The sequence below is a fragment of the Puma concolor genome, chromosome D2 (genome assembly GCF_028749965.1).
Source record: "Puma concolor isolate L17-30 chromosome D2, mPumCon1.1.hap2, whole genome shotgun sequence".
NCBI lineage: Eukaryota > Metazoa > Chordata > Mammalia > Carnivora > Felidae > Puma > Puma concolor.
In genome coordinates this window covers 53,241,294-53,259,029 of record NC_141677.1, presented here as the reverse complement: position 1 = coordinate 53,259,029, position 17,736 = coordinate 53,241,294, and the positions used below count along the sequence as shown (strand labels likewise).

At 35.3% G+C, this 17,736-nt stretch overlaps 1 protein-coding gene and 1 long non-coding RNA gene across 5 annotated transcripts in view; one reads left to right on the top strand and one right to left on the bottom strand.

Annotated features, from left to right (window-relative positions):
* Positions 1-17,736, bottom strand: part of BTAF1 (B-TFIID TATA-box binding protein associated factor 1) — a 119,598-nt gene that overhangs the window by 66,673 nt on the left and 35,189 nt on the right. For both annotated transcript variants that reach the window (XM_086680361.1, XM_086680362.1), the window contains 8 exons: positions 15,557-15,686; positions 15,232-15,300; positions 14,045-14,134; positions 13,294-13,389; positions 13,021-13,197; positions 11,815-11,955; positions 10,681-10,805; positions 8,100-8,220 (listed from right to left, as the gene is read on the bottom strand). In XM_086680361.1, the coding sequence (XP_086536487.1) occupies positions 8,100-8,220; positions 10,681-10,805; positions 11,815-11,955; positions 13,021-13,197; positions 13,294-13,389; positions 14,045-14,134; positions 15,232-15,300; positions 15,557-15,686 (949 nt within the window). The remainder of the gene's footprint in view (positions 1-8,099; positions 8,221-10,680; positions 10,806-11,814; positions 11,956-13,020; positions 13,198-13,293; positions 13,390-14,044; positions 14,135-15,231; positions 15,301-15,556; positions 15,687-17,736) is intronic.
* LOC147576073 (uncharacterized) overlaps positions 1-17,736 on the top strand; it is a 114,988-nt gene that overhangs the window by 88,887 nt on the left and 8,365 nt on the right. Inside the window, exon 1 of one of the 3 annotated variants that reach the window (XR_015241730.1) lies at positions 6,526-6,594. The exons of the other annotated variants lie outside the window; for them this stretch is intronic. This is a non-coding gene — a long non-coding RNA (uncharacterized LOC147576073). Of the gene's footprint in view, positions 1-6,525; positions 6,595-17,736 lie in introns of those variants that run through there. 3 annotated transcript variants of the gene reach the window in all.

The following is a 17,736-nucleotide window of genomic DNA, read 5'->3' as shown; positions in this document are numbered from 1 at the left end:
CACATGCCTAACAGACACATGAAAAGATTTGCTCAACATCACTCATCATCCGGGAAATGCAAATCAGAACCACAATGAGGTACCACCTCACACTTTGTCAGAATGGATAAAATAAACAACACAAGAAACAACAGGTATTGAAGAGGATGCGGAGAAACCCTCTTGCACTGTTGATGGTTATGCAAAATGGTGCGGCAACTTTGGAGAACAGTATGGAGGTTCTTCAACAAACTAAAAATACACTACCCTACGATCCAGCAATTGCACCGTTAGGTATTTACCCAAAAAAACACAAAAATACAGATTCAAAGGGGTACATTCACCCCAAGGTTTATAGCAGCATTATCAACAAGGCCAAACTATGGAGAGAGTCCAAATGTCCATCAACTAATGAATGGATAAAGAAGATGTGGTTGGGGCACCTGGATGGCTCAGTCAGTTCAGCATCCGACTCTTGGTTTTGGCTCAGGTCATGATCTCACAGTGGTTCGTGAGTTCAAGCCCCACATCAGGCTGTGTGTGGAGCCTGCTTGGGATTCTCTCCCCCTCTCTCTCTGCCCCCTGCCCCTGCTCTTGCATGCGCGTTCTCTCTCTCAAAATAAACTTAAAAAAAAATTTATTTATGCACATGGAATGTCCTCCAGAATAGATCACATACTGGGACACAAATCAGTCCTCAAGTACAAAAAGATTGAGATCATACCATGCATATTTTTAGACCACAATATGGTGAAACTCTAAATCAATCACAAGAAAAAATTTGGAAAGGTAAACAAATACTTGGAGACTAAAGAACATCTTACTAAAGAATGAATGGGCCAACCAAGAAGTTAAAGAGGAAATTAAAAAGTACATGGAAGCCAATGAAAATGATCATACCACATCCCAAAACCTCAGGGACACAGCAAAGGCGGTTGTAAGAGGGAAGTATATAGCAATCCAGGCCTTCCTAAAGAAGGAAGAAAGGTCTCAGATACATAACCAAATTTACACCTTAAAGAGCTGGAAAAAGAACAGTAAATAAAACCCAAAACCAGCAGAAGACAGGAAATAAAGATTAGAGCAGAAATCAATGCTACCAAAACCAAAAAAACAGTAGAACAAATCAATGAAACCAGAAACTGGTTCTTTGAAAGAATTAATAAAATTGATAAACCACTAGCCAGTCTGATCAAAAAGAAAAAGGAAAGGACCCAAATAAATAAAATCAAGAATGAAAGAGCAGAGTTCACAACCAAGACAGCAGAAATAAAAACAATAATAAGAGAATATTATGAGCAATTATACATCAATAAAATGGGCAATCTGGAAGAAATGGACAAATTCCTAGAAACATATAAACTACCACAACTGAAACAGGAAGAAATAGAAAATTTGAACAGACCCATAACCAGTAAAGAAATCGAATTACTAATAAAAAAACATCTCCCCAAAAACAAGAGTCCAGGGCCAGATGGCTTTCCAGGGGAATTTTACCAAACATTTAAGGAGAGTTAACACCTATTCTCTTGAAGCTGTTCCAAAAAATAGAAATGGAAGGAAAACTTCCAAACTCTATGAAGCTAGCATTACCTTGATTCCACAATCAGACAGAGACCCCACTAAAAAGCACTAGTGACCAATTTCCCTGATGAATATGGATGCAAAAACCCTCAACTAGGTATTAGCCAACTGGATCCAACAATACATTAAAAAAAATTATTCACCACGACCAAGTGGGATTTATACCTGGGATGCAGGGCTGGTTCAACATCTGCAAATCAATGTGATTCATCACATCAATAAAACAAAGGACAAGAACCACACGATCCTCTCACTAGATGCAGAGAAAGCATTTGACAAAATACAGCATCCTTTCTTCATAAAAACCCTCAAGAAAGTAGGGGTAGAAGGATCATACCTCAAGATCACAAAAGCCATATACGAAAAACCCAATGCTAATATCCTCAGTGGGGAAAAACTGAGAGATTTCCCCCTAAGGTCAGGAACAAGACAAGGATGTCCACTCTCGCCACTGTTTTTCAACACAGTATTGGAAGTCTTACCCTCAGCAATCAGACAACACAAAGAAATAAAAGGCATCCAAATCAGCCAGGAGGAGGTCAAACTTTCACTCTTCGCAGATGACATGATACTCTATGGAAAACCCAAAAGATTCCACCAAAAAACTGCTAGAACCGATCCATGAATTCAGCAAAGTTGCAGGATGTAAAATCAATGCACAGAAATCAGTTGTATTCCTACACACTAATAATGAAGCAACAGAAAGAGAAACCAAGGAATCAATCCCATTTACAATTGCACCAAAACCCATAAAACACCTAGGAATAAATCTAACCAAAGAGGTGAAAAATCTATACACTGAAAACTATAGATAGCTTATGAAAGAAAATAAAGAAGAGACAAAAAAATGGGAAAATATTTCATGGTCCTGGATAAGAACAAATATTGTTAAAAATGTCAATACTACCCAAAGCAATATACATATTCATTGCAATACCTATCAAAATAATGCCAGCATTCTTCACAAAGCTAGAACAAACTATTCTAAAATTTGCATGAAACCAGAAAAGAACTCAAATAGCCAAAACAATCTTGAAAAAGAACACCAAAGCTGGAGGCATCACAATCCCGGACTTCAAGCTGAATTACAAAGCTGTAATCATCAAGACAGTATGGTACTGACACAAGAACACTCAGATCAGTGGAACAGAATAGAGAACCCAGAAATGGACCCACAAACGTATGGCCAACTAATCTTTGACAAAGCAGGAAAGACTATCCAAGGGAATAAAGACAGTCTCTTCAGCAAATGGTGCTGGGAAAACTGGACAGCAACACACAGAAAAATGAACCTGGACCACTCTCTTACACCATACACAAAAAGAAACTCAAAATGGATGAAAGACCTAAACACAAGACAGGAAGCTATCAAAATCCTAGAGGAGAAAGCAGGCAAAATCCTCCATGATGTCAGCCGTAGCAACTTCTTACTCAACACATCTCCGGAGGCAAGGGAAACAAAAGCAAAAATGAACTTCTGGGACCTCATCAAGATAAAAAGCTTCTGCACAGCAAAGGAAACAATCAGCAAAACTAAAAGACAACCGACAGAATGGGAGAAGATATTTGCAAATGACCTTATCAGATAAAGGGTTAGTATCCAAAATCTGTAAGAAGTTATCAAACTCAACACCCAAAAGACAAAGAATCCAGTGAAGAAATGGGCAAAAAACATAAATAGACACTTCTCCAAAGAAGACATCCAGATGGCAAACCAACACGTGAAAAAATGCTCAATATTACTCATCATCAGGGAAATACAAATCAAAACCACAATGAGATACTACCTCACACCAGCCAGAATGGCTAACATTAACAACTCAGGCAACAAAAGATGTTGGGGAGGATGCAGAGAAAGAGGATCTCTTTTGCACTGCTGATGGGAATGCAAACTGGTACAGCCACTCTGGAAAACAGTATGGAGGTTCCTCAAAAAATTAAAAATAGAACTACCCTATGACCCAGCAATTGCATTACTAGGTACTTATCCAAGGAATACAGGTGTGCTGTTTCGAAGGGGCACATGCACCCCAATGTTTATAGCAGCGCTATCAACAACAGCCAAAGTATGGAAAGAGCCCAAATGTCCATCAGCAGATGAATGGATAAAGAAGATGTGGTGTGTGTGTGTGTGTGTGTGTGTGTGTGTGTGTGTATCCTCGAGGAGAAAGCAGACACACACACACACACACACACACACACACACACAGTGGAGTATTACTCTGCAATCAAGAATGAAATATTCCCATTTGTAACTACGTGGATGGAACTAGAGGGTATTATGCTAAGCAAAATTAGTCAGAGAAAGATATCGTATGACTTCACTCATATGAGGAATTTAAGATACAAAACAGATGAACATAAGAGAAGGGAAGCAAAAATATAAAAACAGGGAGTGGGACAAAACATAAGAGACTCTTAAATATAGAGAACAAACAGAGGGTTACTGGAGGGGTTGTGGGAGATGGGATGGGCTAAGTGGGTAAGGGGCATTAAGGAATCTATTCCTGAAATCACTGTTGCACTATATGCTAAGTAACTTGGATGTAAATTAAAAAAATAAATTAAAAAAATAAAAAAAAATTTATTTAAAGATGTGTTATATACATATACTTTACAACAGAATATTACTCAGCCAACAAAAAGAATGAAATCTTGCCATTTGCAACAACATGAATAAGCTAGAATATATTATGCTAAGTGAAATAAGTCAATCAGAGAAAGACAAATACCATATGATTTCACTCATATGTCAAATTTAAGAAACGTAACAGAGGAACAATGGGGGGCACAGAGAAGAGAGGAAAACAAACTACAAGGGACTCTTAATGACAGAGAACAAACCATGGTTTGACAGAGGGAGATGGTGGGAGATGGGCTAGATGCGTGACGGGTACTAAGGAAGACACTTATGATGAGCACTGGGTGTTGTATGTAAGTGATGAATCACTGAATTCTACTCCTGAAATCAAAATTGCAATGTATTTTAACTAAAATTTACATTTAAAAATGCAAAAATACATACATACATACGTAAATAAATAAGGGAGGATTAGGGGTCTTTTGTTTTTTGTGGGGTTTTTTGGGGAAGACTAGTTTTTAGCCCTATCACCCAAATCCTCCTGGTCCTTCAGCACTTAGTCTAACCTTCAGTGCTGCTTCCTGACATCTCTCATTTTCTGCTCTTCCATTATTTAACTCTTTTATGAAACTTATCATGGAAGGGGCAGCTGGGTGGCTCAGTCAGTTAAGCTTCTGACTTTGGCTCAGGTCCTGATCTCATGGTTCATGGGTTCAAGCCCCACATCAGGATCTCTGCTGTCAGCATAGAGCCCGCTTCAGATCCTCTGTCCCCCTTTCTCTACCCCTCCCCTGCTCACATTTTCTCTCTCAAAAATAAATAAATGTTTAAGAAAAAAACTTATCATGTAAGAGTCTTGTCACAATCACGCTGTAAATTTTTACAAGGTAAAAATAAGAACGATGTTGGATTTTTAAAAAATTTCTCTGAATAACCTGCATAGAATTTTATACAAATTTATTTAACAAATATTGGAGACCTCTGCATAAGTGGTGGCTGACATACTACAAATCACAAATAAAGAACAGTAAGAGTTCTGGTATATGATCAAGAGTCATCATCATCAATTTTTTACATATGCTAGGGCCAAAGTTTCATTTACAAGCCAGTAAAGGCAAATTCAAAAGACAAAAATAGTTCAGTCCTAGATAAGAAAATCAACACTGCAGAACATAGAGATGTTTTCACAACCATGTAATTTTAATAACCAATATCAACAATCATTTAGGGGCTAAAAAATAGAGAAGAGAATTTAGAACAACCTTGGTATCTTACCTAAACTGTAAAAATTTTGAAATATAAGAGGAAACACCACATTATAAGACTAACAAGAGAAGTCAGATTGAGATTGACAGATTAGAGAGAGAAAAAAAAAATAGGAAAGAACAATTGAAAAAGAACAGTTCAGTCACTGACAGCAGCGCCTCTCATGTATCACAATATTCCCACACTATACCATGGTAAGCACCATATAAAAACTAATAACCAACAAACAATATTGGTGGGCTGATTGATCAAAAAATACTACCTTATGTTTAATACAGTTGAAGATCATGATCAGGTGTGTCAATCATTTTAATGTTAACTATTTTTGGTTAAAATTATGTTTCAGTTATTTAGAAAATCCATTTATATATAATACTATAAATAAATTACTAAAATTCCTAACTTAAGTAAATATATTACCAAATAATTAAAAACCACTGAAGTTAAAAAGAGGCTGCAAGTAGTTTAATCACCTTAATAAAAAACAGAAAGACTTAAAAGAACAATGTTGGATGTGTATCCAAAATACACAAAGAAATCTTAAAATTCAAGAGTAAGAAAACTCAATCCAAAAAAAAAAAAAAGGAAAAAACCTGAAGAGACATTTCAGCAAAGAAGAGATACAGATGGCAAATAAGCACATGAAACTATGCTCAACATCACATATCACTGGAAAATTGCAATTTTAAGTAAGATACCGCTACACATTTATTAGAAGGGCTAAAATCTACAACACGGACAATATCCAGTATTGGTGAGGATGTGCAGCAACAAGAACTCTCATTCACTGCTGATGGAAATACAAAATGGTATAGCCGCTTTGAAAGACACTTTCTTATAAAAGTAAACATCTCCTTATGCTCTTTGGTGTTTACCTAAGCACACTGTAAATTTGTGCCCATACAAAAACCTGCACATGAATGTTTACAACTTTATTCATAATTGTCCAAAACAGGAAGCAACCAAGATATCCTCAATAAGTGAGTAAATCAACTGTGGTATGCCCACACAATGGAACATTATTCAGTGATAAAAAGGAATGATCTATCGAGTCACAAAAAGACATAAAGAAACCTAATTTCACATTGCTAAGTGAAAGAAGCCAATCTGAAAAGGCTACATATTGCATGACTCTCAACTATTTGACATTTTGGAAAAGGTAAAACTATGGAGACTTAAAAAAGGTAAGTGACTGTTAAGAATCCGGAAGGAGGAAAAAAGGGGTACTTAAGTGGAGCACAGGCATTTTTTTTAAGGCAGTGAAACTAGTTTATTTGATACTGTAATGGTAGATACATACCACTGTGCATTTGCCAAAACCCATACAAAACAGTATGAAGAGTGAACCCTAATATAAACTATCGACTTTACTTAATAATAATGGATGAATATTGGTTACCAAGCATAAGAAATGTACTACACTAATGCAAGATGTTAACTATAGGGAAAAGTGTGGGTGGGGGAATATGGAGGCATATACGAACTACATACTTTTCACTCAATATTTTGGTCAACCTAAAACTGCTCTTAAAAGTAAATCTGTTAGAAAAACAATAACATGAAATAAGGAAATCTGTTAACTTTAAGAGGATTAACCAAAGCAAATTTAACCTTACACCAAAAACATTTAGACAAAAACCACAAAACAAAAATGAAGTGAAAATTCAAAACAACCCATGCCAGTGTCTTATCAGCCCATGCCTCATCAAATGAGGATTATAAAACACACCTGATGATAGACCTCAGAAGATTCTGATTAGATCAAATAAAAAAATACAGCAAAACAAAATTTACAGACACTGATTCAAAGAAGTACAATACAATCCCATGCTGCAGATTAAAGCAAGTCTACATGGAATATTTCTAATTCACAAAGAAATGTGTGGTTAGTGAACATAAGAGAGACATTTACCCATCCTAGAATCTACTGTCTTAAAAAAACAAAACAAACACACACAAAAACCCACTGCTTTTTAAAGATCCCTGGCTCAAACTGTAGTGCCAACAAATAACAGCATGTCCTAAGAATGGATTATGATACTTCCCTACGTTCTAGTATTTCGTTTGACCTATAGTTACTTTAAAAATAGAAATGTTAAGTCTTTTATAGGCAGGGCAAAGATTCTTTAGGTCAGCACAGACTCCATTCACATACTGATATTACCTGAATGATCTCTCTAGGCACTTCATGTTGTGACTTCTGATGTTTACTATCCTTGGAAATACCATGTGCTTAAGATTAATTCTTAAGCGAGGCAAGTGCCTAGTAATTTCATCATCACTCTTTAGAAGTCATACTGTAGAGCTCCAAATGTAGCCTCCTAACCTGGGATATGTTCTGCCAACCACCTATCTGACAACCACATGAAGCAAGCTAAGACTGAATAATAGATCTCTGAGACAAAGAGATTATTCGATTGATCTTTCACTCAACAAATATTTGCTGAAGGCCTCCTATGTGTTAAGCACTAGTCCAAGTGCTGGGAATATGACCTAGAACAAAATATTAAAATATTTCTGCCCTCATGGTGATTATATTTTTATATGTCTACATGGTCACCATACCATTTCTACTAGGCCCAGCATCCTCCTGATCTTTGGATATGTAGCAAAGGTAACCAGATTGATTGAGTTTATAAAATTATTCTATGTAATTTCAGCATCACTACACATAGTTATTAGTTCTTACCTGGTCCTGTGTTGATAATAACGTAAATAGAGTTTCCAACGCTGCTCTTCGAACTGATGATATAGTGTGATGCAAAAAAGGCCAGACACGTGGAACTAGAACTGTGAGTGACTGCTGAATACTAATAAACAAGACACAAATTAGGCTTACTCATTTTCAGTTGAAATTCTATTGATTCATTTTCTAAATATGTCCTGTAGACCTCATACCTTTTTTGATGAATAAATTCTAAACAGGTAGTATTTTCATATGAATGTTCATTTAACATCCTCATTCAAAACTGTTATTATAGCACCAGAATACCCAGAGCAAATGCAGTCATAAATATCAACATTAAGTTCTATGGTACTAATGCCATGAATTACCTTTGTCAAAGTAGAACTTTCCAATATAGCTGCCCTTTTTTCAATCTGTTCTTAGGAAAATGGAACATGTGTCTTAACTGGTAGGCTACACAAAATCAAGATTAATTTTTTCTTCTTTCCCATGGCTAACCCCAATCAGTAATCATTAGATGCACTAGATGAGCATTAGATGAGCAAGAGGTGGCATGGTAGTAGCTTCGAAATCTGTCATCCTGATTTAGCGTTACTAAAGTTAGGAAAACTCAGATTATCTTCCTTCTCACAATTAGAATTTAAATGGAAAAGCAAGCAAAGCCACTTCTAGGCTAACTTGGACCATGGAATTCCTGTCATATCCATGAGTCATTTATAAAAACTACCTTGAATTAGGAAATGATTTAGAAATAGCATTTGAAATATATAACTCTAGAAAAAGGCATGAATAAAAAAGAATATGGCAGGTGTTAACTATATGTTCTTTTGTGGTTACCCTCAGGTCTATATTTTAGCATTATTTTCATCACTTGCAGGTTTGTATGAACATCTCTTCTCACATTTATTTACATGTTTAGTAAATTTACTTACAAAATTATTACACACATGAACAGAGACAAAAAACAGACTCAAACTATGTAAAAGCATGATAACAAGGTCTTGTTAATAGAGTAACTTTTAACTGTTCATGCTCCAAATGACATGCTGCATTTCTTCTTACATAGCTGGAAAGTATCTGCCAAATATCATAATATGTGAAGCAAATTTCCTAACAGGGCAATTTTGAAAAATAAATACATAAAAGCTACATTATTTCACACATTATTGTATTTCATACATTATTTCTGAATTAACAGAATTTTTACTACTTCTTTCATTTCCTTACATTATCTAGCTTTCCTGACACTACTCAAAGTTTGTTTGTTTGTTTGTTTTTTAAGTCCTAAACCCTTTATTTAGGACAGTGGTTAACACAGGCTCACAATCCAAACCCACATCACCCTGTTTTTAAATAAAGGTTTACTGGAACACAGCCATATTCATTCCTTATGCGTTGTCTATGGCTACTATTGAGCTACAATGGCAAAGTTGAGTAGTTTTGACAATGACCATATAACCCACAAAACCAAAAATACCACTATCTGGGCTTTCACAGAAAAAGTTTACCAACTTCTGATTTAGGGTAATTAAAAACTCTTGCATTCTGCAGCTTGAGAAGGGCTTTCACACAGATGAACACATTTAATCCCTATAATTTTCACTACTAATTGAAATACCTGAATATTAGGAAATCCCATAAATGCACTACCAATTTTTCTCTTCGTTTGCTTTTACAGGCATTTATTTTGCAATTCCAACTTGTAGGTTGTCCTACTGCCCTAAATTTACCCCTGAAGTACTCTCAGCAGGGCCAGTATTACTTGAAACGTTCTGAACATGTTTTTAATACACCTATGATTTTCATTAGAAATAGACTTACAGAGCCAGAAATCATTTATAATCATGAGCATATGCACATTCACTAAACATCCTCTCTAGGTTAAGAACAGTAATTAATTTTCTCATCTGTGATTTTTAAAGTTGCATGTGAATTTTTTCTTCTGTATCTCCAAAGAAACTATTAATAGAAATAGTATTATTCAGGAGGCAATCTAAAAGGTAGGGAATACATTAATTAGCTGAACTTTATCTCAAGTATCAGGACAGGAAAATAGGTGACACTTTTTGATTTATGTTTTTGGCTTCACTCAACCTCTGTCTTTGGACATTATTCTGCATTATTATGTATTATTCCCTTCCTGATAATTACTGAAATCAAGACCAAGAGTTGAAATGAACATTACAAAGAAAAAGTTCACTGAGGAGCAAATTTTGGAAAATGTAATGCTGATGTTCAATGATAATTCTATTAGCTAAATGTCTCTAAAGCTAATGTTCTGTATTCGGACTGGATATGAAAATAATATGCAATGATTAAATTCTTGAAGTTAACTATCACAGGATGAACAAAATGAAGAATTATATAACCAAAGTACCCCAAGGATAAACATGACCTTTTTAAGCTCCTGCCCCAACTATGCTGGTGGCTAGAGAGTAAAGAAAAGGCCAATTTGAAAATAGTAGTCTTTGGCATTGCCAACTCACTTTAAGTGCTGTACTTAAAGATGCCAAACTATTTTATTTTTAGGATTATCTGGAAATGTACGTAAACATATTTTACTTTACTAACTACAAATAATTACCTGCATTGTTGGACCTGAGGATAAGTTAATAAGGATGAAAGAAGAGTCATAATACTATTTGTTGAAGCAGTAAGATCATCTAGTTCCAGAAGAGCATCCCATAGTGTATTTATAATGAATGGTACCTACAGGATCAGTTATTAAGAAAACAGTTATTTTACACGATATACTCACAAGTCATGCAAAATTGTAGTCACTACTGATTCAAAAACATATACAATCCCCATGCCCTTGGATAGTGTCAGTTTTGAGCAAAATTAAAGAGGAGACATTATTTGCCTTTAGTAATTCTCTACCCCTCTTTAAATGCCACTCAACTCTACTTTGGCACTTCCCTTCATACCCAGGCTTATAACGGGAGGGAGAATTCAGGAAATAAGACAGCCAATACTCTTATTTTATGTAAAAAACTAAAATTGGAAAACAATATAGTGTACATACACCAGACATGACCTTCTCTGTAAACTAAGATACTTAAAATGACACTAGTCATCATGAAAAGATAAATTTAGTTTTTGAGTTTTTAAATAAATACTGCTTGCTGCACTTCCAAATGCTGTATACATGTTATGGTTTTGATAATAAAAAAGAAAGACCTTAAAAGAGGCATTTCAAAAAATGAGACCAGATTAAAACAACTTAAAGCCAAAACCAAAATCAAAACAAACACAAATCCCATATGTCTAAAAACCAGGAGTAAAATAAAGAAGAAATGGTTGCTTTCTTCTCAAGTAAGTTACTTATATACTCTGTACACAAAGGGGAAGTAGATTAATAGACAAAATTCACTATTCCAAGGATAATATATAATTAAGATTGTATATGTCAGAGGACTATCTGTTATATGAAAAATGGGAGGACAGGATGTCTGGCTGGCTGAGCATGTGACTCTCAATCTTGAGGTTCTAAATTCAAGCTCCACATTGAATGCAGAGATTACTTCAAAATAAAATCTTCAGTATGGAAACCAATTTGACAATAAATTTCATATTAAAAAAATAAATACATAAATAAATAAAATCTTTTAAAAAATTGGAGAATGAAGGAGAAAAAAATACTGAATGTTTTTCCTAATACTCTATACCCAAGTGTAAACAAGCTCTATAGAAGAAAATGCAAAAATATTTAATTTACCTTCTGTGTCTGAAGGTCTACAAGGCTTTCTACCACAGGTACTAGTGACGCTGCAGCAACAGCTCTGACATCATCATCAAAGTCCTGAAGTCCTTCAATTATTCTAGTTAAAACTTTAGGCAATAAAGTATTAATTACATCCTGTAAAACAGTACATCAAAACGGATTAATTTTCTGTAATGCAATTATTGTGCTTAAAATTTGTTTTATTAAATTTACCATATGAAAGCACAAGTCCCAATCTTTTTTTAAGTTTACGTATTTATTTAAGTAATCTCTATACCCAACGTGGGGCTCAAACTCATGACCCCAGGATCAAGAGTCACATGTTCTTCAACTGAACCAGCCCCGTGCCCCAAAAATCCCAACCTTTAGGGGCACCTGGGTGGTTCAGTCAGTTAAGCATCTGACTTCGGCTCAGGTCATGATCTCGCGGTTCTTGAGTTTGAGCCCCGCATTGGGCTCCATGCTGACAGCTCAGAAGTTGGAGCCTGCTTCAGATACTGTGTCTCCCTTACTCTCTGCCTCTTCCCCGCTCACACTCACTCTCTCTCGCTCTCTTTCTCTCTCAAAAATAAATAAAACATTTTTTTTAAAAGTCCCAATCTTTATTAAAAAAGAATCACATAAACAAAAAAGAAAAATAACAACAGAAGTCTATTTGTAACTAATCCCATTTGAAAAACCACAACAGTATCAAGTATCTATTAAATGTGACTTAAAACATCAGATGTTTTCGAGGTAAAACTATGAACTCCCTGTGTGAACACATACAGATACATACCGCTATGCTGGACCCTCAATTTCTATTTCTTATTCAACACTAATGACAACCAAAAGGGGTGTGAGAGAAAAGGGCAGGAAAAGCTCTCCTTACTTCCCGCTCTCCATACTTCAATCTATTCTCCTTTCAACCTCCCTAAATAGAGCCAGCCCCCAGAGTCTATTTCTGGGATCATACACAAGGAATCACCCTGAGAATCGGTCTTCCTATGAAACAGGAACAAGTATTCAAACCTAATGAACCATCTTTTGATTTGTACTTAAATTCTTACAGTACCACCTATCTCTAAGATACTACCTCAAGAAGGCAAATCTTGAAATGCTGGCTCATCTGTAACACTAAGAATCTAAGGTCATTTCATACAATAAAAATAAGAGGGAAAAAACCTCTCCCATACATGCTTCAAAACCTGAAGTGTTTACCTGACGAACTGCCAAAGCATACTTTATTCCTAGCAGACCACCATGTCTAACTTCCCATTGTTCTTGAGTAAGTAATTTAAGAAGCACATCCACAGTCTTATGAACTCCTGTTTCATTCATGTGTTTTAACACCACACCTAATGTCTGAGCACAAGTTTCACGAACTGGTGCCACAACCTATGAATAAGAAAGGAAGAAAACTCATTTACAAAAAAACGTATTTTGTTGAATTTGAAATCTGATCGGACAAAGCCTCCCTTAGGTGATACTTACTTCATCAGAAACAAAGTCTCCAAATCTGTCTAATGCAAAAACACAAAGGAGTCTAATAACTAAGTCTTCCAACCACTCTTGATGCTGCTGAATCATCTGTTAAAACAATCATTTTTAATTACCAAAATCATACTTTGTATTGGGGGTTGGGGACACATTAAGTCCAAAATCAAAACTAAAATATTGGGACAGACAGGTTTTGCTGTAGGAACAACAACCAAAATACAGAAAAGTTCCAATTACTACCTTTAATATTAACCACATCGTGTTTATTGATTAATTAGGTTCAAATAGACTACATACACCAAGATCTTTAAGATTCATGAATTCTATTATGTTACTTGCACTCTAAGAGAAATTAAGAAACTACTAAAGGTTGCTCTAATTTCAATTATATCTGTCATGTATCTATTATCTATCCTATTACCTGTGTCTCATGCTACACCAGTCATATTGCTCAATGACCTCTAAACTATCTTCTTACACCTCCTACTCTACTTTCCAATTTTTTGTATCTTGCTCTTATATATTTTTCCACTCAATGTTTCTGAACAAATCTTTCCCATGAACTCATTCTTTCTGTTAGTAAATAGACTTCCTCCTGACCTTTAAACATTTTTCCTCATATTTACCTTTCTATATTTATTTGTTTCTCATTTCTATGTCATGGCACAACTCTGTAACTTCCCTGTCTTGAGAAAAGAAGCAAACTACTAAAATCTGTTGATAACTGATCCTTTACTACACCCACCTCTTCTAAAGTGCTATCTCCCATTTTACCACCACTTTTTCCATGAGCTTTAAGGATTTCCCGAAGTCCAGTGCCTGCACCATGCCGAACCTAAAAACAAACAAGACGCAAATGTCAAAGGTTAAATGCTTAAGAAACTGAGTTTAACTTTTCTTCAATATGAAAAAGGGATTCTAGATTTTTAAGAAATCAGAATAAACTAAAGTGGCACTTCAAAAAAACGTGTTCTTCTGCTATCCAAGAAAAATTACATGCATTAGTTTCACAATTTTGGTTATGTCGAATTTTTCTAAAATCAAACTAGGAAAATAACTACCCTAACATCCTTCTGAGATATTAATCTATTTGGCTATGATTTCCCTACCTTTTACCTGCAGTTAGCATTATCCCCAGCAAAAGTGAGGAAAGAATCATGTTGTTCCCTATAGCTCCAACATCAATATTTTAGAAATATATATATTAAAACTAAGTTCCAAAGATACCAGTATAAACGTGAAAGGAAGACAATTCAACTGTCTCATGACTAATGCTTCACTGTCACCCTATAGCATTCTGAAGCATCATCTGGAAGGGAGGAAACAGACCACTGGCACCTCACCCACCTACTTACTTATTCAAGACCCAATTTAAGTTAACACTTGAATAACTTTAAACAGATGTACATCAAGGAGCAGAAAGACCACTAAAAGGTATTCCACAGCAGTGGTTTTAAATTACCCAGAAGCCAACCGAAGTAGGACAGAATGCTTTGAGACCACCAACCCTCAACTTCAATCAGAGGAACCTCACTTTCATCTCTTTTAACATGCTGGGAGATAATCAAGATTTTCTCTGAAGAAATATTTCTGAGACTAAAAAGCTGGTTTGGAAACTATTACTCTTAATCAAATTGTCCTCTTAAAAAGGAAGTTTTTACTATTTGGTAGAGATACGCAAGTCTTTATACCACAGCTAAAAAAATGAAAAGAAACTAATAGTTCTCTAAAGATATATGATCAAAAAGGGTATGAAAGGTGAAAATCAGTCTAAAGTTTTCCACTTAGAAGGTGAGTGATATGAAGTGCCCAGATCAGTGGGAAGAATAGGGACCCTAAAAAAAAAATGATGTTTCACATGGTTCCCTTCATTAGCAAAAAAAAAAAAAAAAAAAAATAGAGCTGAGAGAAGCTGTAATGAAGAAATCTTACCTCCCAGGAAGGATTAAAAAGGTCATTGCAAAGTTCTTCACAAAAGCTTTCTAAAGGCCATTCATTTGTCTGAATAAGAAAAACAGAATTACTACTAATTCAAAAGGTCTGTTTTATGCTAACAATTTAAGTAACTTAATAAAAGTGTATTTATTTGTAGGTCTAGTAAAAATATGCTTTAAAAATTTTAATAATTAAAATTTTTACTAATGAAGTAAAGATACAATAAAATTTCTCTCAATGGATAGATTATTACCCACTGACACATCAGTATGAAAAAATTATAAACAATTTCAAAAGACACTTTAGGGTATTTCAATAGTACCTCTTCAAGTAAGGAAGAACTGTCTGGAATATTATCAATCAAAACTTTGGAATCATTTGTAGACTGATTGATAACAACATTTGCTATTTTTCGTCTCTTTTCTTCTGGTTCCCCATCAGTGCTATCATTGCTAAAAAATAAAAGTCACCATTTTAAAAAGTGAATAAAGAATAATGTGAACCACAGTGAATGTAAAAGAATACATCATATGAACACTTGTTTTGCCACATTCATGGTTTACTTAAAACTTCGTATATCAAATAAGTAAGATCAACCATGTAAAAAGTTTTGAGCAGAATATATTCCCCTACTCTCACTAATGAATGTAAAATAGGTTCATGAATTCTTGCTTTCAAACTCAATCACAAATTTAACAGTCTTTCTTTCTTCCTCTCTTCAACCAGCTCTTCTCCTTTTCATTTTAAACTCCCTTGGCCTAACAACCTAAATCTGGCCCAGCTTAACTTTTCTAGGCTTTTCTACCCTAGAGGAAACTAATACACTGAGTAACACACTATAGTCCTACTAGCTCTTTAAAAAAAAGAGATAAATGACCAATGAAAAATGTGTCCAGAAAATCTGAAGAAATGTTACTTTATGACTAGAAAAAAAATATTGAGGCTAGCGTAATAATAAAACATAACAAATGAGAAGACAAAACCACTTTATTCAGTATTAACAGAAAGGACAATCAGCACAGTTGAGGTACATACAGCACTATTTTCTAAAATATCCCCCGTATCTTAATAATGTGACTTATTTGGCCAACCATTTTTTCTAAAGGTGATGAAAGAGGGGCACCTAGGTGGCTCAGTTGGTTAAGTGTCCAATTCTTGGTTTCAGCTCAGGTCATGATCTTGTGGTTCATGAGTCTGAGCCCCACATCAGGCTCTTCGGCTTTTCGCTGATAGTGCAGAGCCTGCTTGGGATTCTCTCTCCCCCTCTCTCTGCCTCTCCCCGACTTGTGCTAACTCTTAAAACAGACTTATATAAACAAACAAACAAACAAAAAAATAAATGTGATGAAAGAAATCTAACCTTCCTCAGTCTCATTCTCTATTACTCTTCCCCTAATTCTCTCCAATCTAGAAACACTGGTTGGCCGCCTTACTCTCCTTGAACTTGTTAAGCATTTTTCTCCTTCCAGACATTTGCCCTTATGTTCCCTCTATTTGGAATGTCTTTTCCAAATATTCATAGGACTCGTATCCTCACTCCTTTCAGATCTTTAAAGAAAAGTCACTTCTGTGAATCCCTCCCTGACTATCCTTATCTAAAATTTCAAATTTTCTCCCCACAACACATTTCACATGTTCCTTCCTTGTTTTATCTTTTTCCTACTTAACTCTTATCATTAACATGATATATGCATATATACATATATGTGTGTGTGTATACATACATATATATATTTACTTATCTTTTAATTTTTTTTAATGTTTATTTATTTTTGAGAGAAAGAGACAGAGCACAAGATGGGGAGGGGTAGAGAAAGAGGGAGATACAGAATCTGAAGTAGGCTCCAGGCCCTGACCTGTCAGCACAGAGCCTGATGTGGGGCTTGAAATCACGAACCACGAGATCATGACCTGAGCCAAAGTGAAACTCTTAACCAACTAAGACACCCAGGTGCTCCTATCTTCTTTTTTTTTTAAATGTTTATTTATTTTGAGAAAGAGGGAGAGAGAGAGAGAGAGAGAGAGAGACAGAGTGTGAGCAGGGAGTGAGGTAGAGAGAGAAGGAGATACAGAATCTGAAGCAGGCTCAGGCTCTGAGCTATCAGCACAGAGCCCAAGGTGGGGTTTGAACTCATGAACTGTGAAATCATGACCTGAGCTGAAGTCAGATGCTTAATCAACTGAGCCACCCTGGCACTCCTACTTATCCTCTTTAAAAAAAAAAAAAAAAAAAAGATTTTAGGTTTAAGTAATCTCTACACCCAACATGGAGCTTGAACTTATAACCCTAAGATCAAGAGTTGCATGCTCTACCAACTGAGCCAGCCAGATGCCTCTACTTATTTATCTTCTCCCTTATTCATTTTTTTCCTCCAGAATGTAAGCTCCGTGAAGGCAAAATTATCTATTTTATTCACCAATGCATCGTAAGGGCTTAGAACAGTATCTAGCACTCAGAAGGTATTCAGTAAATATTTGTGTAATGAATGAATCATAAACTCT